At 45.0% G+C, this 23,828-nt stretch overlaps 1 protein-coding gene across 1 annotated transcript in view; it reads right to left on the bottom strand.

The window, feature by feature from the left end:
- Nucleotides 1–2,711: 2,711 nt before the first annotated feature.
- LOC120932635 (troponin I, slow skeletal muscle-like) overlaps nucleotides 2,712–23,828 on the bottom strand; it is a 53,810-nt gene continuing 32,693 nt past the window's right edge. The window contains exons 8-9 of the mRNA XM_040345158.1: nucleotides 19,714–19,814; nucleotides 2,712–2,806 (exon numbers count right to left, since the gene is read on the bottom strand). Coding sequence (XP_040201092.1) covers nucleotides 19,719–19,814 — 96 coding nt within the window. The 3' untranslated portion in view covers nucleotides 2,712–2,806; nucleotides 19,714–19,718. The remainder of the gene's footprint in view (nucleotides 2,807–19,713; nucleotides 19,815–23,828) is intronic.

Below are 23,828 nucleotides of genomic sequence, written 5' to 3'. Positions count from 1 at the left end.
CTAATAGAGATCTCATCTACAAATCTGTATAAGGAATAAAGCAATGGAAATATGGTACAGCAGGCAAGCTACAGCAAACGTGTTACTCCAATCAATTTTGTTTTTCTATTGGATGGTGTAGGTAAGGGTTAATACCCACGTTCCAAATGTATTATGCCTCATACACACGACCGGTTTTCCCGTGGGAAACCTGCAATGAGAGTTTTTGGCCGGGAATCCCGACCGCGTGTATTCTCCATTGCAGTTTTTCAGACGGGAAAAAAGACAGAGCAGGATCTCTTTTTTCCCATCAGGAAAAAATCCTGGCGGGAAAACCGACAGGTAAAAAAAAGTGCATGCTCGGAAACAATTCAACGCATGCACGGAAGCATAGAACTTAATTTTGTTGGCTCGTCGTAGTCTTTTACGTCACCGCGTTCTTGGCAGTCAAAAGTTCACTGGGCTTTTGTGTGACCGTGTGTATGCAAGGCAGGCCTGAGAGGAAGAAAAAAACGGTCGTGTGTAAGAGGCATTACTCTGTTTGTTACCCCTGGACAGGACCGATGTGATGGAAAGCCAACTCAGATTTTATTCTTGCTGTGTATCCACTAAATAAATTTCACTTCCTGTCGCAGTGGTCATTGTTACTTGAACAGGACGTGAAGGGAAATTTCCCCAAGTGTAACACTAACCACAATTAATAAAAAAGTAATATTGATTAAAACGTTTAATTTTTTTTTGCATAATGTCAGTTACATTACTTCTTATTACACTATGCCACTGCCTTGCAGTTATCATCCGGGTTGTCACCCCCACTGTGTATTCTTCTTCAGTTGAAGATCAGGCTGCCTTTTAGGCAGGGCTTTTTTTCTCAGAGAATAGGTGCAGGAACTCCACTGCCCTCATCTTCTCCCCCCTCCTAAAAGCTCCACCATCTGTCATATGTCTTACCTTTGTTGCAATATTAAGCTAAAACACCTATCTGGCTGTAGTACCTGCCAGCATACTATACTATACTACAGTCACTTCAGGGGCGGATCCAGGTGAGGGGCAACAGGGCAATTGGCACCCGAGAAATTTGTGTTAGTTGCGGAATTCGCGGGCGCCGGAGAGTCTGAGTGGGAGTGGGTGGTAGTTGTGGAATTCGCTGGCGACGGAGAGTCTGAGCAGCGAGTGAGAGTCAGCGAGTGGGCGGTCAGCTGGTCGGCTCTGTGGGTTGGAGGGCAGCTGGCCAATCAACAAGCCGATGGCAGGGGGAGGGGGAGCAGAGTGATGACATCATCTCTCACCGCCCTGCGCCCACCTTACATCCCTGCAGTAACTTCTGCCCTCACTGTGCAGGCAGCAGAGAGATTACGTGGCAAGTGACAATCTGCAACTTGTGGCAGGTGGCAATCCACAACATGTGGCAGGTGACGTGGCAAGTGACAATCCGCAATATGTTTAATAAACAAAAAAACTGCGCTACAAACCAATGAACACCAAGGCAGCAGCTATCGTGTGAAGTACACAAATAAACATAGAAAACAAAAAGCCGCGCGGCTTTTTGTTTTCTATATAAATCCGCAATATGTGGCAGGTGGCATGGCAAGTGACAATCCGCAACATGTGGCAGGTGACATGGCAAGTGACAATCCGCAACATGTGGCAGGTGACATGGCAAGTGACAATCGGCAACATGTGGCAGGTGACGTGGCAAGTGACAATCTGCATCTGGTGGCAGGCAAGTGACATTCCGCAACTTGTGGCAGGTGATGTGACAATCTGCAATGTGTGGCAGGTGACGTGGCAAGTGACAATCCGCAATGTGTGGCAAGTGACAATCCACAACGTGTGGCAGGCGACGTAGCAAGTGACAAGCTGCATCTGGTGGCAGGTGGCGTGGCAAGTGACACACTCGGGGCTCCCACTGATTCTACATTATGGTGAGTTGAACCATTTCATTTTATATTACAATGTAATAATATAAATAATGCGCTTCAATCATCCTGACACCATAACAACCATGGCGCCGTGATGATTGAAGCGCTAAAACCAGCCATTTCCCTGATAAATTGCCCCCAAAATAAATATTTTCTGATAGTGCCCCTCACAAGACTAGACTCTGGATCCGCCCCTGAGTCACTTGCAAGGGAGATCATGCAGTAGGATCATCAACAACTGGTCACCAGGAAAAAAATGGAGACCACAGAGGGTGCAGCCTACCATGCACCCTCTCCTGCATGACTGCACTGAACCCTGGGCACCTGTTCTGTATCTCCCTTGTCCCTGTCTGGTACTCAGTGGGAACTGCGCAGGAGATCTGACATGTGTGAGCTACTGGGAGATAAGCTATCACTTGTAAATGCAGAAGCTGGACTTCAGTGTTACCAAGTGATAGTGATGAAGAGGGAGCAGAACACCAGAGTCAGAGGTGGTAGAACTGAGTTCCCCCTAGTTCCTGCTGAAAAAAAGCCCTGCTTTTAGTTGTATCAGATTAACAACCTAATGTTCAATTTAAGATATTCACTCAGCAAGTTGGCATTGCTGCTGCTAACTGCCAGTGAGGCAGTTACTGTACAGCGTGTATACCTTGAGGCAAGTTGCCAAGAATACCAGAAAATTGATTATGGATTTACTTTAAGGTAACCTTTAGAATACCATATGATAAATATGCTCACATTCTCCTAAAATAACCATTATCTCCTACTGTATATGTATACCTCTAGAAAAGAGACTCAGGGATTTGGATATAAAGATAAACAATATTTAATAATCACAAATGATGGTAGTCTTTGGGAGATACGGAGATTGTTGCAAATCTTCAAAATCTTTATTTTCTTCTTTTCTGTAATAAATAAAAATAGTAAAAATTGTAATTGTTGAAGCTGAATGGAACACATCACAGCATACAGAAAAAAAAGGTTACCACAAACTATGCCGCTGTGCGCATTAAAGCAGGAACAAGGCCTAATCAGAAACTATTTACTCAGTCAGTACTCATCAGGTATACAGATATTCATGAAGCACTGCAGCTGTACTTACCTGTCCATGCAAGACTTGTGGTGCCTGCTTTCAGAGTGAGGTAATTATGTCACTCTGGATTCTGAAACAAAGCACCAGATTTTTACCATGTACAGGCAGCCAGGTTAATGGAAATGGAGATCTGGTTTTCAGGTAGGTTGTTACACATGCATAAAAAAAAACCACTGGAGAACCAATATATCAAATAAATGATTTTTCTGAACTCCCAAACCAGTCCACAGTGTTCCCTTTTAAAAAAAGCAAACAAACAAAAAAGAAAAAACTTCTGTGTGCCGCTAAAGATTTCGGGTTTGGCTTGAAGAAAGGGTAGCAACCCTACCCACAAGTGCTTTTCTTTACCACTACTATTCCTTAGATTGGCTTTTGGAATTTACAAATGCAGCAATTTAGAAATCAGATGAAAGGTTTAGTGCTGGGAAACACTTTTTGATAGCTAAAAAGTGAATTTTATAAAACCTTGGTTTGCAAGCATAATTCATTCCAGAAACATGCTTGTAATCCAAAGCACTTGTATATCAAAGCATTTTTTTTACAGTACAGTATAAAAGAGAAGAGAGGCGCCTCTAAGTGTAGCAATAAGTTACTAAAATGTTGTACCTTCATTAAATGTAACCATATTGCTACACTTAAGCCTTGTACACACGACCGGACATCTGATGGAATCTAATCCGATGGATTTTTTCATCGGATATCAGATGTAGCTGACTTTCATCAGTTTTGCCTACACACCATCAGTCAAAAATCCGACCGTGCCAAAACGCGGTGACGTAAAACACTACAACGTGCTGAGAAAAATGAAGTTCAATGCTTCCAAGCATGCGTCGACTTGATTCTGAGCATGCGTGGATTTTTGACTGATGGAGTTCCACACAGACGATCGTTTTTTTCTATTGGTTTTTTATCCATAGGAGAAATTTAAAACATGTTCTATTTTTTTCCACCGATAGGACCCACACGTGATCGGTTTGTCCGATGAAAACAGTTCATCGGTCCGTTTTCATCGGACAAACCGACCGTGTGTACAGGGACAGTCCCTCAAAATCAGGGACAGTTGTGAGCTACAGTATGGTTTAAGGGCCCCTTCACACTTGTTTCTTGCAGCAATGAGAAGTAAAATAGTCACATTCCCACAATGCATTACAACATGCTGGCTCTATGTGCAGTGCATTGTTTTGTCATGTATTGTGATGGTGTTCCAATGCTCTGTACAGCAAAGCGAAATGCATGATGCACAGCAGCACAACACACATACCAGGAATTGTGGCGCACTGCAATGCTAAAAAAGGGTCATGTGCATTCTTTTCCATCCGTTGTGGATCATGGCAGTCCATTGATAATTATGGACTGTCTGAACGCAATACACATGTGTCAACACACCTCAACCGATTGCTTTGGTGTGAATGGGCCCTAAAGCAGCCCCGCAGGGGTTAACAATGCTAAAAGTCTGAAAAAACATATTCTAAAACCCCAAAAAATTGTGTAATAAAATGTAAGCAGCGCTGTAAACAATGTAAGATGAAATATCCGTTTTCACAGGTATTCAAAAATAATGCTAATGTCCATAAACATCACCATGTGACAAAAGTGAATAGTGCACAAATTTCTAAAAATATGTAAATGTCTTTAAATATTAATTAAATATAAGTCCATATAACACATCAAGTAGGTTTGTGAAAAAATAATGATAATAGCTTCCAATCTTCCGCCACACCCGGTGTCAGTGAATCCTCTCCCTTCAGATGCAAAACTCACCAACTCAAATTGCCTTATACTCTCGTGTTTTGCTTGTAAACTTGTACAAAAAGACCTCACTTGTAGGTATAGCAGATAATCCCAGTTCCAACCAATTCACTGCCAGAAAGCTCCGCATGTAAATAAAAGAAGTGCTCAAAATAGCGTGATACCGTAAAATCAGTATAATACCACACTTAAATCTTCAAATATAGCACTCACATGAATCTCAAAAAATAGAGCAATACACTGCACAGCAAACACTCGTTCAGAGATGAACCGAAGACCGAGTATATTGGTCACAGCAGACCCAAGGTGTCACCTGATCGCTCACCACCTCCCCGCTGTTGCTTCCTGGATCTCTGTTTCCTTGATCAGCCTTGATACGTCACACGTTCACTTCAGATGGTTGCCGCACAGCCACGTCCCGACATGTTTCGTCATAAAAGACTTAGTCATGGGATTGAATCAATCCCACGACTAAGTCTTTTATGACGAAACATGTCGGGACGTGGCTGTGCGGCAACCATCTGAAGTGAACGTGTGACGTATCAAGGCCGATCAAGGAAGAGAGAGTGTAAGGCAATTTGAGTTGGTGAGTTTTGCATCTGAAGGGAGAGGATTCACTGACACCGGGTGTGGTGGAAGATTGGAAGCTATTATCATTATTTTTTCACAAGCCTACTTGATGTGTTATATGGACTTATATTTAATTAATATTTAAATACATTTACATATTTTTTGAAATTTGTGCACTATTCACTTTTGTCACATGGTGATGTTTATGGACATTAGCATTATTTTTGAATACCTGTGAAAACGGATATTTCATCTTACATTGTTTACAGCGCTGCTTATATTTTATTACACACATTTTTGGGGTTTTAGAATATGTTTTTCACAGTTTGATTTCTTTCAAAGTAACTGCTTCACTCTTTTGCCAATTTGATTAACATTATATGTTCATAAGCGCAGTGGTGGGAACACAGAAAGGGCGGATTCATCTCTGTTACCATTATTTACAAATGCTACAAATGTTCAAAAACAGTCCAAACACAAGAACAAATGGAGATTTAGATTTCATAAGGGTCCAATTGTCACCGGATACACTGGCTCCAGTTTCGGTAGCACTCCACAAAACAGGGAACACCCTCAGGAAAAAGGGAAAAGACCCAAAGTTGAGAATCCACACAAAGACAATCTAGTAAGAGCGCCAAACAAATGTCCAAGAGTCCAAGGTTATTTAATGATAAATAGATTCATAGCAGAATAGAGCTAACACGTTTTGGGTGCCAAACACTCTCCCCCTTCAGCAGAGCTCTTACAATCAGGAGCACTACCTTAGATGAGCAAGGAACCTATTCAGTAAGAGATCTGTTACTGAATAGGTTCCTTGCTCATCTAAGGGAGTGCCCCTAATTGTAAAAACCTGGATGTAGGGGGAGAACGTTTGGCCCCCAAAATGCATTGGCTTTATTTGGCTGTGAAACATTTTTATCCTTAAATTACCTTGAACTCTTGGATATTTGTTTGGTACTCTCATTGGTTTGGATTTATATTCACAAACAGGACAGGTAGAACTTTAATCTACCATCAGTGTAAAAAGTAACACAATATTGTCTTGGATTGCTATGAAAACTTTTAAAGCGGAGGTTCACCCATAGAGAACACATTTTCCCCTTAGATGAATGCTCGTTTTGTCTAGGGGAATCGGCTAGTTGTTTTAAAATATGAGCCGTACTTACCGTTTACGAGATGCATCCTCTCCGTCGCTTCCGGGTATGGGCTGCGGGACTGGGCGTTCCTTCTTGATTGACAGTCTTCCGAGAGGCTTCCGACGGTCGCATCCATCGCGTCACGATTTTCCGAAAGAAGCCGAACGTCGGTGCACAGGCGCAGTATAGAGCCGCACCGACGTTCGGCTTCTTTCGGCTACTAGTAACGCGATGGATGCGACCGTCGGAAGCCTCTCGGAAGACTGTCAATCAAGAAGGAACGCCCGCTCCCGAAGACCCATACCCGGAAGCGACGGAGAAGATGCATCTCGAAAACGGGTAAGTACTGCTCATATTTTAAAACAACTAGCCGATTCCCCTAGACAAAACAAGCAGGAATCTAAGGGGAAAAGGTCAAAAACAAAATAAATGGGTGAACTCCCGCTTTAATGAGAAATGCCATCCTAGCTCCCATTTTGGTCTGTTAAATATACTGTTGAAAGAATTTTGTTATATTATATTACCCCATGTGATAAAAATGAAGAGAGGGTGAGATGTTCTGTAGTCCTGTTCTAGAGTGACACCACTGCTCTTTTATACAATACAGTCAGTGAGTGATGTCACCCTAGGACTGGAAGTGGGTTACTGCCATGATAACCAGGTAAAAATAAAGAAAAAAAATACCTGAAAAAAATAACAATACTGCCACCCTGTTTTTAGGGCCTGGTGATTTATTTACATTTTAACTTTAACTTTGTTTTATAGAAGGCGGAAGGACTGTGCCAAATTGTAAAGTCATTGTTTTCTCCATTATAGTAGATATGGGTGTAACTCAACTTACATAACACTATAATCCTTGGCTAAGAGTCAACTATTACAGCTGTAAATCAACACTGTAAATCATGTTTTCATCAAACTGAATCAGCGAATAAGAAACATGGGTTCTTCTATGTGCTGTCATTTGAGGCCAACTCCATTCAAGCAGCAGCCTACCTGCTGCATTAACAGATCAGAAAACAGAAGGTGGAAACGCCTCATACCGGGACCCAGACACTATTTAGAGAGGTAAAGATGCGGCTTCATCCTGAACTCCTCCCGGCTATGTACCTCTGACATGTTTCACCCCGCCTGCGGGGCATAATCATAGAGATTGAAACATGGCGAAACACGTCAGACAAGCATAGCCGGAAGCAGTTCAGGCGGAAGCCATGTTTTTACCTCTCTAAATAGTGGGTGGGTCCGGTATGTGCGGGTTCCACCTTCTGTTTTCCAATCTGTTTCTGCTAGCCTGAATGTTTAAATGGCGACACCCAATATGTGCTTTGGGTTACAGGGGAAAGTCTTGAAGTGCTTTAAGCAGTGCTCTAAATTTTTGTATAAGAGATACCTGCTGCATTCTTTTAATTCTGTAACCTAACCTGACTTTATTCTTGCCTGCAACACAGGGCTCTGTACAGAGGTAACAACCCCTCAGTTTTTTTTATCCCTGCAAAGCAGGGATAAAAAAAAAGAGATCTTTAATAAAAAGCAGCACACATTTAACCCCTTGATTACCCTAGAGGTTAATCCCTTCCCAGTCAGTGTCATTAGTACAATTAACATGTATAGCATAGGCCAGAAGCTCAGGCGAAGCATAGCGTAGGGCCTACATGATGGGGTTTGTTCAGAAAGGCATCAGGGAGTGAGGGGTTAACATTGTGGGGAGGATAAAATAATGGGTTATCACCTTATTGGCTAATAATAGGGTGGGGTAGGGTGTGTACAGGGTGGTCCCTAAGGTTTGTATAGGGGGGAGGTGACACACTGGCAACAGTCCGACCAGGAGACAGCTAAGGGACAGATTCTCCCGCCCGCCCGGTGGTTTTGTAATATTACCAAGTTTTTCGGCTCTGAGTAGTGGGGTGTGCAGTGTCGTAGCAGCAGGCAGAGGTCGTAGGGTTTTTGAAGGCGGGGATGGTTTCGTTCTTTAGAGAACGATGGTTTTTGGGCCCATCTATGGTATGGGCTTACCTGCCCTAAGAAGGGCGGAAGTAACACAGGTGGGGTAGTAGGCTGTATCGGCTAGTGGAGTTGGCCAAGCCATTGTCCCTGAGCTGGCGTAAGTTGCGGCGGGGGCCCCTTAAAAAGGCACGGTGGTCACTGATACAGCTAGTGGTCAGTAAAGGGTGCCTTCAAAATCCTAAGACGTAAAAACAGGCAGTTATTTACAGTTAGAGATATTATGGGATGTGTTTTTTCTTGAATTATGTATAAAAGGTATTTGTTTTTCATTGGTTTGTTTATTGTAATAAAGGCTGCTATGGCCATTTAAACCCAAAAAGTGTGCAGTCTGTTTTATGGGGGGGGAGGTTTAATTAAGTTAATAGTTGGGTAATTGGCATAACAGCCGGGACTTGAACAATACCCCAGGCAAGTATTATCACTGTTTTAGTTTCACTGGTTATATCAGTGGTCAGTGGCTGTTAGTCAGTTCCCCCCCCCCCCCCCCCAGCGTCAGTTAGTGTCAGGCCCCGTACACACGTCCGAGAAACTCGACGAGCAAAACACATCGTTTTGCTCGTCGAATTCCTTGTGAAGCCGCCGAGGATCTCGGCGAGCCAAGTTTCCCCATAGAATAACGAGGAAATGTTCTCTATTTGGCTCGACGAGTTCCTCGTCGGTTTCCTCGGCCAAAAGTGTACAGACGACCGGGTTTCTCGGCAGAATACGGCTCCGATCGAGTTTCTGGCTGAATTCTGCCGAGAAACTCGGTCGTGTGTACGGGGCCTCAGGTTTTCCCACTGCATTATTACAGTCCCATTATAAGTCGCTGTGTATAACTTAGTTTGTAGATGCTATAACTTTCACACAAACCGATCAATATACACTTATTGGTCTTTCTTCGTTTATATAATACAAAATGAAACCCAGTGGTGATCAAAATAAATCAATTACCACCAAAAGAAAGTTCTATTTGTGTGAAAAAAATGATATTTATTTTGTTTGGGTACAGTGTTGCATGACTGAGCAATTACTAATACAGTGTTAAATAGCAAAAAAAGAGGGTAAAATCTTCTGGAGCTGAAGTGGTTAAGAACCAATCACTGTAATTTAACCGCTTCAGCCCTTGAAGATTTTACCCCCTTCCTGACAGAGCACGTTTTACAATTTGGCACTGCGTCGCTTTAACTGAAAATTGCGCAGTCATGCGACATTGTACCCAAACAAAATTTGTGTCTTTTTTTCCCACAAATTGAGCTTTCTTTTGGTGGTATTTGATCACATCTGCGGTTTTTATTTTTTGTGCTATAAGCAAAAGAACAGCGACAATTTAAAAAAAAACACAATATCTTTTACTTTTTGCTATAATAAATATCACAGTTTTTTTTTAAAAAAATTATAATTTTAGTTTAGGCCGATATGTATTTTTCTACATACTTTTGGTAAAAAAAATAGCAATAAGCGTATATTGATTGGTTTGTGCAAAAGTTATAGCGTCTACAAAATAGGGGATAGAATTACTGTAAAAATGTCAGTCACTGGCAGGGAAGGGGTGTTAACACCAAGGAGCAATCAAGGGGTTAACTGTGTTCCCTCTCTGTGTTCTAACTGAAGGGGGGATGGGACTTGCTAGGGGAAATGACAGATCGCTGTTCATCAGTGGCGGTTCGTTCATAGTGGGTGCTGGAGCGCCGCCCCCTCTGGCTCCGCACTGCCACTGACTAATAACATAGATTCATTGCATTGCACAAATCTATGTTATTGTCGCAGCTACCGCTGGTCTAATTCAGATGGCCGGACCTAGAGCGCCGGCCACCTGAATAACGGCAGCTGGTTGACTGTACGGAAGTGCCTATCAGAGCCAGCGGGCTGTACTCGGCTTTCGAATGCTTATCCTCGGGACGTACCGGCAGTGCGTTCCTTGGATAAGACTGACAGGCGTCTCAGCCAATCAGGTTCACCGGTTCTGGCTATCGGTAACCTGATTGGCTGGAGCGTCTTCGAGGGCGGGAGGAGACATCGAGGGACGTGGATGGCTGACTCCAGTAAAGGTAAGTGCCGGGCGGGGGGAAGGGCAGGATACAAATGTTATTTTCTGTGCCAAGAAGATGTTGTCAGTGGATTTCAGTACATTTCCATGGTGTTTTTAATTTTTACTAGTTCTGTAGTCAATGGCCCAGATTCAAGAAGCACTTGCGCCCGCGCAACCATAGGTTGCGCGGCGCAAGGGCTTACTTGCTCCGGTGTAACGAGTGCTCCTGATTCAGGAACCTTGTTACACCGACTGCAGCCTAGGATGTGACAGACATAAGCCTCCTTATGCCTTCACATCCCAGGCTGCATTCTTGCGTTGGCCGCTAGGGGGCGCGGCCATTGTGATCGGCGTATAGTATGCAAATTGCATACTACCACCGATTCACAAAAGTTGCGCGGGCCCTTCTCACGCAAGGTACGGAGTTTCCGTACGGCGCCTTTAGCATAAGGCTGCTCCTGCTAATAGCAGGCGCAGCCAATGCTAAAGTATAGCTGCGCCTCCCGCTCGCGACGTTCAAATTTCACGTCGTTTACGTAAGTGAACCGTGAATGGCGCTGGACGCCATTCACGTTCAAAGTTTCCCGACGGAGCATGCGCTGTTCGCTCGGCACGGGAGCGCGCCTAATTTAAATGATTCCCGCCCCCGGCGGGATCATTTACATTAGGCAGCCTTGCGCCCGGCTGCTTAGCATATTGTCCGCGCAATTTACGGAGCAACTGCTCCGTGAATCGCGGGCAAAGCGCAATATTTGCGTGGGCGCAGAGAAAAAAAATTGCTCTTTGCCCACGCAAATATTGCACGATTCTACTTGAATCTGGGCCAATGAGTATTAATTATAATTTCCTAGGCTTAATAAAGCAGCCTTTAGTCCTCCTGGCAGACATACAATGCCGTCTGGGGTTTTGTTTTTCATATTTGATCTGTGTTTTGCCAATGATCACTATCATTTTAGTTGGCCTCTAATGCTTGGACTAGGTTTGTATGCATCTGTGGTCCTGTCACATATTCAGATCTTGAGCGAAAGTCTTGTGTGTGGTCTTTAGCTATATGCAGTCTCACATAGCCTCTTCATTCTGGACATGTCTGGTTAAAGCTCCCAAAATCATTTACCCATTAGGCCCCGTACTCACGAGCAAACATGTCTGCTGAAACTGGTCCGCAGGCCAGTTTCAGCAGACATGTTTGGTCGTGTGTGGGCGCGAGCGGGCCGAATTCCAGCAAACATTTGCCCGCCGGGCCTTTTCCCAGCGGACAAATATTCCTGGACTTGTTTTAAAACAGTCCGCTGGAATCCTGCCCGCTCGGACATGTACGGTCGTCAGTACAGACCTACCGTACATGTCCAGGCGCCCGCCGTCCCTCGCATGCGTCGAATGACTTCGACGCATGCGTGGAAGCATTTTAAAGGCGGGCCGCCCACGTCGCTGCGTCATTGTCGCGGCGACACCGCGTCATCGACGCGGCGACACCGCGGACACGCCCCGCGTATTGTTTACGCGCGGACTTCTGTACGATGGTGTGTACAACCATCGTACAGAAGCCCTCTGGCAGACATGTATGGTGAAAACGGTCCGACGGACCGCTTTCACCATACATGTTTGGTCGTGAGTACCCGGCCTGAGAGATACAGATCATTCAGGGGCATTTTACAGGGCACAGCGGCGACGAAGGGCACAATAATCAATGGGAACAGTGGCGACAATAGGCACAGTGGCGACAATAGGCAAAGTGGGGACAATTGGCACAGTGAGGACAATTGGCACAGCGGCATGAATGGGCACAGTGGCGAAAATTAAAGGGCACAGTGACATCAATGGGCACAGTGGCGACAATTAAAGTGCACAGTGGTGACAATTTGCACAGTGGCGACAATTGATGGCACAGTGGCTGTGTTTGATGGTATGGCGCAGTGGCTGCGTTTGATGGCATGGCACAGTGGTGACAATTGATGGCACAGTGGCTGCGTTTGATGGCATGGCACAGTGGCTGCGTTTGATGGCATGGCACAGTGACTGCGTTTGATGGCATGGCACAGTGGCTGCGTTTGATGGCATGGCACAGTGGTGCGAATTGATGGCACAGTGGCTGCGTTTGATGGCATGGCACAGTGGCTGCGTTTGATGGCATGGCACAGTGGCTGCGTTTGATGGCATGGCACAGTGGCTGTGTTTGATGGCACAGTGGCTGCATTTGATGGGCACAGTGAGGCTGCAATTTTTTTTTCCGTTTGCGCCCCCCAAACATTTTGAGCACCAGCCGCCACTGCTTTGTATGAACAGCGATCAGTCATTTCTCCCCTGAAAAAAACGGGATCTGTGTGTTTACACCTGGTTCTCGCTGTGTCACGAGCGATCGCGCCGGCTCCAGGGGCGAGCATCTGGCACGCGCGCGCCCCTAGTGGCCACTGGGCGAAACAACGTAACATAACGTCGTTTTGCCCAGCCGTGCCATGCTGCAGCAGTAAAACTGCGGGGGCTGGTCGGCAAGTTGTTAAAACACATGCACCTAATAGCTTTACCTAAAGTGGTTGTTTGGCAAATGTCAGATTAAGTGCTTTATAAATATGCCTCTTATGTGTTCCGTAGTTCTAAGCACTGCCCTTTATAGTACAGAGAATGTACAGTACAGCCTCAGGCGACAATTACCTGCAGTCCTTCTCTGACATATATTTTTTTGTCAATATTTTGTTATACCTTTTTATGTGACAACACTGAAGAAATGACACTTTGCTACAATGTAAAGTAGTGAGTGTACAGCTTGTATAAAAGTGTAGATTTCCTGTCTCTTCAAAATAACTCAACACACAGCCATTAATGTCTAAACCACTGGTCTGAGGCTGCATGAGTGCTGCCGGCACTGGGGAGCTACAGTTCATTGAGGGGAACCATGAATGCCAACATGTACTGTGACATACTGAAGCAGGGCATTATCCCCTCCCTTCAGAGACTGGGCTGCAGGGCAGTATTCCAACATGATAACGACCCCAAACACACCTCCAAGATGACCACTGCCTTGCTAAAGAAGCTGAGGGTAAAGGTGATGGACTGGCCAAGCATGTTTCCAGACCTAAACCCTATTGAGCATCTGTGGGGCATCCTCAAATGGAAGGTGGAGGAGCGCAAGGTCTTTAACATCCACCAGCTTCGTGATGTCATCATGGAGGAGTGGAGGAGGACTTCAGTGGCAACCTGTGAAGCTCTGGTGAACTCCATGCCCATGAGGGTTAAGGCAGTGCTGGAAAATAATGGTGGCCACACAAAATATTGACACTTTGGGCCCAATTTGGATATTTTCATTTAGGGGTGTACTCACTTTTGTGGCCAGTGGTTTAGACATTATTGGCTGTGTGTTGAGTTATTTTGAGGGGACAGCAAATTTACACTGTTATACAAGCTGTACACTCACTACTACGTTGTGGCAAAGTGTAATTTCTTCAGTGCTGTCACATGAAAAGATATAATAAAATATAAAAAAAATGAGAGGGGTGACAAGCGAGCGCCCCCCTCCTGAACCGTACCAGGCCACATGCCCTCAACATGGGGCGGTGGGTGCTTTGGGGCAGGGGGGGCATGTTGAGGGTATGCGGCCTGGTACGGTTCAGGAGGGGGGGGGGCGCTCGCTCACCCCACCCCCTTTCCTGACCTGCCGGGCTGCGTGCTCAGATAAGGGTCTAGTATTGATTTTGGGGGGACCCATGCCGTTTTTCCCGCGTGGGGAGTTTCCCTTAAAAACTATACCAGACCGAAGGGCTCGGTATGCTCATCAAGGGGGAACCCATACCGTTTTTTTTCTTAAATTGGTGTGGAGTTCCCCCTAATTATTGGGGGATCAAAGTTGCGTCCCTGGTCATTGAAGTCGTATTTCAAGCCGTAGGGCAAAGTCGCATCCACAGTCGTATTACTGTCTTGTCAAAATCGCAGCCGCGAAATCGCGCGACTTTGGAGTAGCACAAGTGTGAAAGGGGCCTAAATCTGGAGCAAACGAAATTCACATACACAAAGGCTTTTTCACAGTAATGCCGCGTACACACGACCGTTTTTCATGTTATGGAAAAAAACAAAGTTTTTCTCGACGTGATTCCTCTCAAGCCTGCCTTGCATACACACGATCGTGATAACAAAATGCTTGAGCAAAGCGCGGTTACGTACAACACGTACGATGGCACTATAAAGGGTAAGTTCCATTTGAATGGTGCCACCCTTTGGGCTGATTATGCAAATTTTCCTTCTCATAACTTGCTTTTGAGCATGCATGTTTTTTTCCCCCTCGTTAAAGCCTACACACGACCGTTTTTCACGACGACAAAAACAACGAGAAAAAATCGAACAGGTTCTACATTTTTAATGGCCATTTTTCTCGTCGAGAAAAATGCTCTGGAGCCTCGTTTTTAACGACCAATTTAAAAAATAGAATTTTTCTCATCATGAAAAACTGTCATGTGTACGCGGAATTAGAGCTGTGAAAATGTGGAATAGACTCCTCAAGGACTAATTTTGGTCAGCTTAGTATATTGTTTTAAAAAAAAGAGATGGAATCATTCCTAAATGCATTTTTTTTTTATTGAATATTAACATTTATAGGTAATAACACCAGGGGCAGTTGATCCAAAGAAAAACCTATTGGCTCAGGCTTTGAGGAAGAAGGGAAACCTTTGAAATGTGCCAGGCAGCAGGGGCCCCTGTGAGGTCCCCCCCCCCCCCCCCATGATCTGGAGACTGCTGATTCCAGGACTGTATAGCCATGAATGAGTAGTCTGTATTGCCTCGTACACACAACCGTTTCCTCAGCAAAAACCATCAAGAAAAATGCTGGCAGAGCTTTTTTGCTGAGTAAAAACGTTGTGTGTATGTTTTTCGTCGAGAAAACTGTTGTGGATCTCGACGAAAAAAAAAGAGAACATGCTCTCTTTTTTCTCGTCGAGAGTCTCAATTTCCTCGTCGTGTTTCTCGTCGGGCTGGTTTACGAAGAGAAACATGTTTGTGTGTATGCTTAGAAACCCGCGCATGCTCAGAATATAGTATGAGACGGGAGCGCACCTTCGGTAAAAGTAGCGTTCGTAATGGAGATAGCACATTCGTCACGCTGTAACAGACTGAAAAGCGCAAATCGTCTCTTACCAAACTTTTACTTAACACGCAGTAACATGAGATTAGCAAAAGCAGCCCCAAGGGTGGCGCCAGTGGAATCTAACTTCCCCTTTATAGTGCCGTTGTACGTGTTGTACGTCACCGCGTTTCAGAACGATGAAAGATTGTATCGACAGTGTGTATGCAAGGAAAGCTTGACAAGAACTTTGTCAAGCTTGACAAGAACCTCGTCGAAGAAAACAAAGTTTCTTTTACGACGAGATTCTCGGTCCTGTGTACGAGGCATATGAGCTCATTCCCATCTTCATGCCTGTGAGTAGTTTTTACCTTTTTTATACAAAATAAATACATGTGGGATAATGCCCTAGGCTGGTGCGCCCAATTTTCTTTTCATTTATCTAGTGGAAATTCTATTGCCTCCTGGGGGATCAGGATGGAATGTTTTTCCCTGCCTGGAACAAATTGGATCACTCTTTATTTTTTTGGTCTTCCTCTGGACCAGCTGTGCATATAGTATTGTATATGGAGTTTTTCTATATTTTTTTTTTTTTATATTGGTTCAACTAGATGGACTCTTGTCTTTTTTCAACCTAACTATGTAACTATGTTTATTAGCTAGATTCAGGTAGGCTGCCCTAACTTTGCGGCGGCGTAGTGTAGCGTGTTTACACTACGACGCCGTAAGTTAGCGAGGCAAGTACACGATTCACAAAGTACTTGCCTGCTAAGTTACGGCGGCGTAGCATAAATCGGGCGGGCGTAATGGTGCCTAATTCAAATTTAGCTGAGGGGGCGTGTTTTATGGTAATGGGGCTTGACCTGATGTGATTGACGTTTTTTTGTAACGGCGCATGCGCCGTCCTCCTACATATCCCGGCGTGCATTGCGGCAACGTACGCCGCATGGGCCTATTGGTTTCAACGTGGACGTAAATGACGTAAATCCCTATTCACGGACGAATTACGCAAACGACGTAAAATTTTCGAATTTCGAAGCGGGAACGGCAGCCATACTTTAACATTACTATTCCAACTATTTGTTGGAATAACTTTAGGCCTGATAATGCGTTACGTAAACGGCGTATCTGTACTGCGTCTGCCGGGCGTACGTTCGTGAATAGGCGTATCTAGTGATTTACATATTCTACGCCGACCGCAATGGAAGCGCCACCTTGCGGCCAGCCTAAATATTGCACCCTAAGATAGGACGGCGCAAGCCGTCGTATCTTAGATAGGTTTAAGTGTATCTCTGTTTGAGAATACACTTAAACTTAGGTCGGCGCAGATTCCGAGTTAGGTCGGCGTATCTACTGATACGCTGTCCTAACTCTATGTGAATCTAGCTATATGCCTTTTTTTCACCATTTACTATACTGAGTTTGAATTGCCCCATTTTATAAAAAGACCTGCTGTGGGCTTATAACAAACAGCCTTTTTTTCGGACTGGGCGGTGTCAGCCCTGCCCATTTATCTTTTACTAAACTATTCAGCCACTGCTACTCTCCAAACTCTAAAATTTAAAGGCCAACTCTGTAGTCCAAAAACTATGATGACTTCTTGAGATAACATGGGAATTTTAGATAGGAAACAGGACAGCTCTAAATTTATGAGACGATCAACAGTTGTTTTGCATTTATTAAACCCATACAACAAAATGCTTCCAATGGTATATATAACAGACCAAAAGGCAGCAAATAAGAGATGTTCCCGGACCTCAGAGGATGTCACTTTTTGGACTATATCATCTTGGGGATTGGAGCTATCGAATGGTATCCTGGGATTGCCGTCGCTCCCTCGGAATCCCCCCTAAATGACTGATAATATACTGTATGGGTGTCTCTGTTCCATGTACTTCTATGTAGGCACCGGGCTATCTGGAGTAGGCACTGTTTAGGATAATGTGATCAAGCTCTTATCTGATTTTGTGTGGTAGAAATTCTGTGTGAATTTCCAATAAAGGTTGTTCCTGTTTGCACCTAAGCTAGTGTCATCTAGTTCTTGGCAGCAATTTCAAGTTATAATGCCTTGTTCCTGTGTTCCAGAGGTGAGGAAGCAGCTCTCTGGCGAGGCTACCCAGTCGGGGTGTCAGGAGTCCATCACAGGGTTTACAAGCCCATTTCTTGCATGATCTGGTGTACCACACCTTGCCTGTTTATATTCCTGTTGCTGAATTTCTCTCCCACAAGGATCCAGCATACCACTTACACTGGGAAACTCACCGTATTAACTTCAGACACTTTGCTATAACTCCATATTCCACACCGAGAACCAGCACAACACCCCAGAAAAAGAGCACTTTCAACCAGGCAAGCCACCCACAATACCTCCAGTCCCTATAAGCCTCATGCTTTAGAAAGGAGGACCTGTTACAGTGTACACTGATTTCAAACAGAAAGCATGTAACACCTAAGGCCTCGTACAGACGAGTGGACATGTCCGATGAAAACGGTCCGCGGACCGTTTTCATCGGATATGTCCGCTGGGATCATTTGGTCTGATGGCTGTACACACCATCAGACCAAATTCCCCGCGGAGAGATTACGCGGTGACGACGTGTTGACGACGCTGCGACGTGGCGGCGACGATGACGCGGCAACGTACGCGACCCCGGAAGTTCAATGCTTCCACGCATGCGTCGAATCACTTCGAGGGATTTCGGCCGAGCGGACATGTCCGATGAGTCGTACTAACCATCGGACATGTCCGGCGGACATGGTTCCAGCGGACATGTTTCTTAGCATGCTAAGAAACATTTGTCCGCTGGAAACCTGTCCGATCGGCCGGAAAATTGTCCGGTCGGCCCTACATATGACCGAACATGTCCGCGGAAACTGGTCTGCGAGCCTAATAGTAAAAAAATTCCTTTCAAATAAATAATAATAATAATAATAATTTGTTGTATTCTGTACATTATCATATCCCATTAATTAGCAAACTGCTGTTATTTAGCGAATATTACAACTGTGCATAGGCCACATAATATATCTTTAACCACTTAAGACCCGGACCATCACGCTGTTAAAGGACCTGGCCCCTTTTTGCTATTCGGCACTGCGTCGCTTTAATGGACAATTGCGCGTTCGCGCGACGTGGCTCCCAAACAAAATTGGCGTCCTTTTTTTCCCACAATTAGAGCTTTCTTTTGGTGGTATTTGATCACCTCTACGGATTTTTTTTTTGCGCTATAAACAAAAATACAACAACATTTTAAAAAAACAAATCAATATTTTTTTCTTTTTGCTATAAGAAATATCCCCCCAAAAAATATATAACATTTTTTTTTTTTTACTCAGTTTATGCCCATATGTACTCGTCTACATATTTTTGTTAAAAAAAATCGCAATAAGCGTTTATCGATTGGTTTGCGCAAAAGTTATAGCGTTTACAAAATTGGGGATAGTTTTATGGCATTTTTATTAATATTTTTTTTTTTTTACTAGTAATGGTGACGATCAGCAATTTTTTTCATGACTGCGACATTATGGCGGACACATCGGACACTTTTGACACATTTTTGGGACCATTGCCATTTTCACAGCGAAAAGTGCTATAAAAATGCACTGTTACTGTGAAAATGACAATGGCAGTGAAGGGGTTAACCACTAGGGGGCGCTAAGGGGTTAAGTGTGTCCTGTTGTGTTTTTTTTTTTTTACTGTAGGGGGGCGTGGCTGGACGTGTGACGTCACTGATCGTCGTTCCCTATGACAGGGAACAGACGATCAGTGACATGCCACGGAGAACGGGGAAGGTTTGTTTACACACACCTCTCCCCGTTCTTCAGCTACTGTGATCCGATCGTGGGACACCGGCGGCGATCGGGTTCGCGGGCACGGAGCTCAGGACTAGGTGGCGAGCGTGCCGGCGGCGGCGCGTGTGCGACCCATAGCTGGGCTCTTGAAGGTGACGTACCTGTGCCTAGCCGTGCCCTTCTGCCGACATATATCGGCGTGGTTAATTTGTATTTAATGTCATTTGTATTTTGCAGAAAAAAAATACAGCTTAATTTTGCATTCTTGTCAAAGTGCTTATGGATGGGATTGCACACTCTTGTCATATGATTTAATGCTGTGCAACCACCCTCTCATGCTCCATTTTGTGCAACTGTGGCTGCAGAGAGCAAAGAAAGAAATACTGTAAATGTAAAATGACATAACTACTTACCATCCCTATGCAGTAGTGGTGTCAAACTTCTTCTTTCTGCCTTCCATTCCGGACATAGCTTCAATGTTTTTACGCCAGTCAGTAACTTCAGCATTCTTTTCCTGAAAAAATATGAAAAATTGAATTAATGGTTCCTTCAGCACAGCTATTCACATTTTATCACAAGGTGCCAACTGTATGTAAATGAATGAGAACCAGCCATCCCATTATCCAATAGAGCATCTCAGCATTTCCCACTTCTCCCCCTCCCCCAGTCCCCTCCCTGCCCCCCCCTTTCCCTCCTTCCTTCCCCTACTTCTCCCCCCTTCCCCTCCCCCCTTTTCCCTCCCCCCTCCCATCCTCCACGTACCTTGTTTCCCTTCCTTCACTACCCCCCTTTTCCCTTCCACCTCCTTTCCTCCCTTCCTCCTCTCCTTCCTTCCCTCCTCTTCTTTTCCTCCCCCCTCCCTCCCATGTTCCTTTCCTATTTCCCCTCCCCCTTTTCCCTTTTCCCTATAATTTTCCATTCCCTTTCCCCCTTCCTTTTCCCCTCTCCCCACAACCTTCCATCACGCCATCACACCCTGGTGATCCACCTAAAGATGTTACTACGGCCTGAGCACTACACTGTTTAATCAGTTTTAATTTTATGTATTATAAATCATATATTTTTTTAATCAGATTGTGTTACGTACAATCCCCCCTGTCCGCGACGGGGGAATCTTTTTGAATGGCCTGTTTGTATAGCAGGTCTTGACCTGCTGGGTGAGCGGATCTCTATATTCTACATTATAGTATGTGCTGTGTTATGATGCTTGTATTGATTTTATTATCTTATATGTATTTTGTATCTTACTGTAATATCTGTTTCTTAGAAAACTCCTCCTAAAGAAGCGGTTCCACTCCGCAAAACTAGTTGAGAAAAGACCTGTCTATCTCCACTTCACAAGTGGTTATTTTATTGCATATTTGTTTGTCTTTTGTATGTTACTTTTTTATATATTCTTTGTGGTGGGTGTTTGGTCAGCTTCAGCAATTGCCCTCACATCCCCATCTCGCTTTTCCTGAACTTTGGGGTTCAGTGTTGGGCCAGATGAGTTGGGGGTTAAAGTGGTGTGAAAGATGAGCGGGGGGGTTCAGTGTTGGGGCAGAGGAGAAGGGAGGTACATTGTTGGGACAGATGAGCAGGGGGTTACAGTAGTGGGGCAGAGGAGCAGGGGGGTTCAGAGGTGGGACAGAGAGGTGCAGAGGAGAAAGCAGGTACATCGGTGGAACACATGAGCAGGGGGTACAGTGGTAGGGCAGATGAGAAAGGGGGTTACAGTGGTGGAGCAAATGAACAGATACGTTCAGTGTTAGGACAGATGAGAAGATGGTTCAGCGGTGAGACAGAAGAGCATGGGGGTATGGCGGTGGAGCAGATGTGCAGGGAGGTACAGTGGTGGGGCAGATGAAAAAGGGGGAACATTGGTGGGGTAGATGAGCAGGGGGTAACAGTGGTGGGACAGAAGAGCAGGGTGGTACAGTGGTTAGACAGGTGAGAAAGGGGGAACATTGGTGGGGCAAATATGCAGGGGGTTACAGTGGTGGGGCAGATTTGCAGGGTGGTACAGTGGTGAGACAGATGAGCAGGGGTTACAGTGGTGGGGCAGATGTGCAGGGGGTTACAGTGGTGGGGCAGAAGAGCAGGGTGGTACCGTGGTGAGACAGATGTGCAGGGGGTTACAGTGGTGGGGCAGATGTGCAGGGGGCTACAGTGGTGGGGCAGATGTGCAGGGGGTTACAGTGGTGGGGCAGATGTGCAGGGGGTTACAGTGGTGGGGCAGATGTGCAGGGGTTACAGTGGTGGGTCAGATGTGCAGGGGGTTACAGTGGTGGGGCAGATGTGCAGGGGGTTACAGTGGTGGGGCAGATGTGCAGGGGTTACAGTGGTGGGGCAGATGTGCAGGGGTTACAGTGGTGGGGCAGATGTGCAGGGGTTACAGTGGTGGGGTAGATGAGAAAGGGGGGTACAGTGATGGGGCAGATGAGCAGAGGGGTACAGTGGTGTGGCAGATGAGCAGGGGGGTACAGTGGTTGGACAGATGAGCAGGGGGGGGGTGCAGTGGTTGGACAGATGAGCAGGGGGGGGGTACAGTGGTTGGACAGATGAGCAGGGGGGGTACAGTGGTTGGACAGATGAGCAGGGGGGTACAGTGGTTGGACAGATGAGCAGGGGGGGTACAGTGGTTGGACAGATGAGCAGGGGGTACAGTGGTTGGACAGATGAGCAGGGGGGGGGTGCAGTGGTTGGACAGATGAGCAGGGGGGGTACAGTGGTTGGACAGATGAGCAGGGGGGTACAGTGGTTGGACAGATGAGCAGGGGGGGGTACAGTGGTTGGACAGATGAGCAGGGGGGTACAGTGGTGAAACAGATTTGCAGGAGGGACAGTGATCTGAGGTGTGAAGGTGCTGGAATTGGGGCACATCTGAGGTGTGGAGTTGTAGGAATCGGGGCTGATCTGAGGCGTGAGAGTGCAGGATTTTAATTTCTCACTATTAGTTTACAGCATTTACTGTAATAAAAATCCTTTTTGTGATTGAGAGTGTGTTGTTAAAAAATCAGCACGCTCAATTTCTTTGAAAACATTTTTCTGCACACTGTGCTCAAAAGGTTGCCTAACCCTGATCTATAGCCAAAAGATGTAAAAAAAAATGCACTTTTTCTGGTTTGACCGGTGTTTGAACAAAAATCTTTCACACCTTTGATCTGCTATGAATGAACAAGAAAAGTTACAATGAAGCAATAATAACATTGCTTCCCTGTATCTCTTCTTTGCACTGTGTTGAGTGTTTCCATGGAAGCTGAAAGAACTTCTCCTGACATCTGTAAATATATAAAGTCCTGACTGTCAAAATGATGTCTGGGAATTGCTGGTAAATGTTTACCACACTCAAGTATTTATGTATTCAATTTTTGGTGGTGTGTACCTTTCCTAAGGCAACTCATCAACATTTTGTCACGTGAGCGACACCAGGAAAGGTATCCATGTAATATGTGCCCATCAATGCAGCCTACGAATGCCCATTAATGCAGCCTCAATAGCACCCATGAATGCAGCCTACGAGTGCCCATGAATGCAACCTCACCAGTGGCCATCAATGCAGCCTACCAGAGCCCATCAATGCAGCCTACCAGAGCCCATCAATGCAGACTCGCTAGTGCCCATCAATGAATGTTTGCTTGCCTCCATTGATTCGGGAGTCAGTCCTCCACCGCCGCCGCACCTCTGATACTATGTGCCAGTGGAGCGGCAGCTGCCTGCTGATGGGTAAACTTAGCTTCTTGCTGCAGAGAGAACAGAGTAGGAACACCGGTGGCCAGGCGCCCTAGGAAGCAGTGCGCCCTAGGCGGCTGCCTAGTTTGCCTAGTGACAGAATCGGCACTTCTAGCATGTTAGAATCAACTTCCCATTGCAAAAGTTCACGCTGTGGACGCTCCCCCCATGTGGCTGCTTAGGTCCAGCTCCTGTCACATGAAAAGGTCAAAATCCACCACATACATCAAGCAAAGGCTTCAATAGAGTGGGAACCTTGGACTGGTAATTATAAATTAGATAAATATAGTGCCGCGATGTGTAAATATCTCTACATAATACTGCAAACTAAATATTCAAACATGCTATCAATCTATAAAGTTCAAGTGCAAAAATAAATACATTTATATATTTATATCACATATATAGCACCATCCATCCTTGAATTTTCTTTAAAAACACTATATATATATCGATCGATCATTTAAAGATTGAATTTTTTTATGTGTAAAGTTTGTTCACATTGATTTATTGCACTGGACTATTCATAGTACATATTTAAATATTCTATATTTTTATATATTCTTTTGTATTTGCACCATATGAGTTGGAATTATTTTTATATTCATTGTGTTATATTGAAGTAGATTCATTCATGAAGTGGGACACAACAATTATTTATTTTTGCACTTGCACTTTATAGACTAAAAGCAGGTTTGAATATTTAGGGCCAGATCCACGAAGCGTTTACGCTGGCGTATCTTTTGATATGCCGCGTAACTTCTAGTTTGCATTGGCGTATCTTTGTTTTGTATCTACAAAACAAGATACGCCTGAA

Source organism: Rana temporaria, chromosome 3, assembly GCF_905171775.1.
Source record: "Rana temporaria chromosome 3, aRanTem1.1, whole genome shotgun sequence".
Classification (NCBI taxonomy): Eukaryota; Metazoa; Chordata; class Amphibia; order Anura; family Ranidae; genus Rana; species Rana temporaria.
The sequence above is the reverse complement of the archived record's forward strand: the minus strand, read 5'-3'. Positions and strand labels throughout refer to the sequence as shown.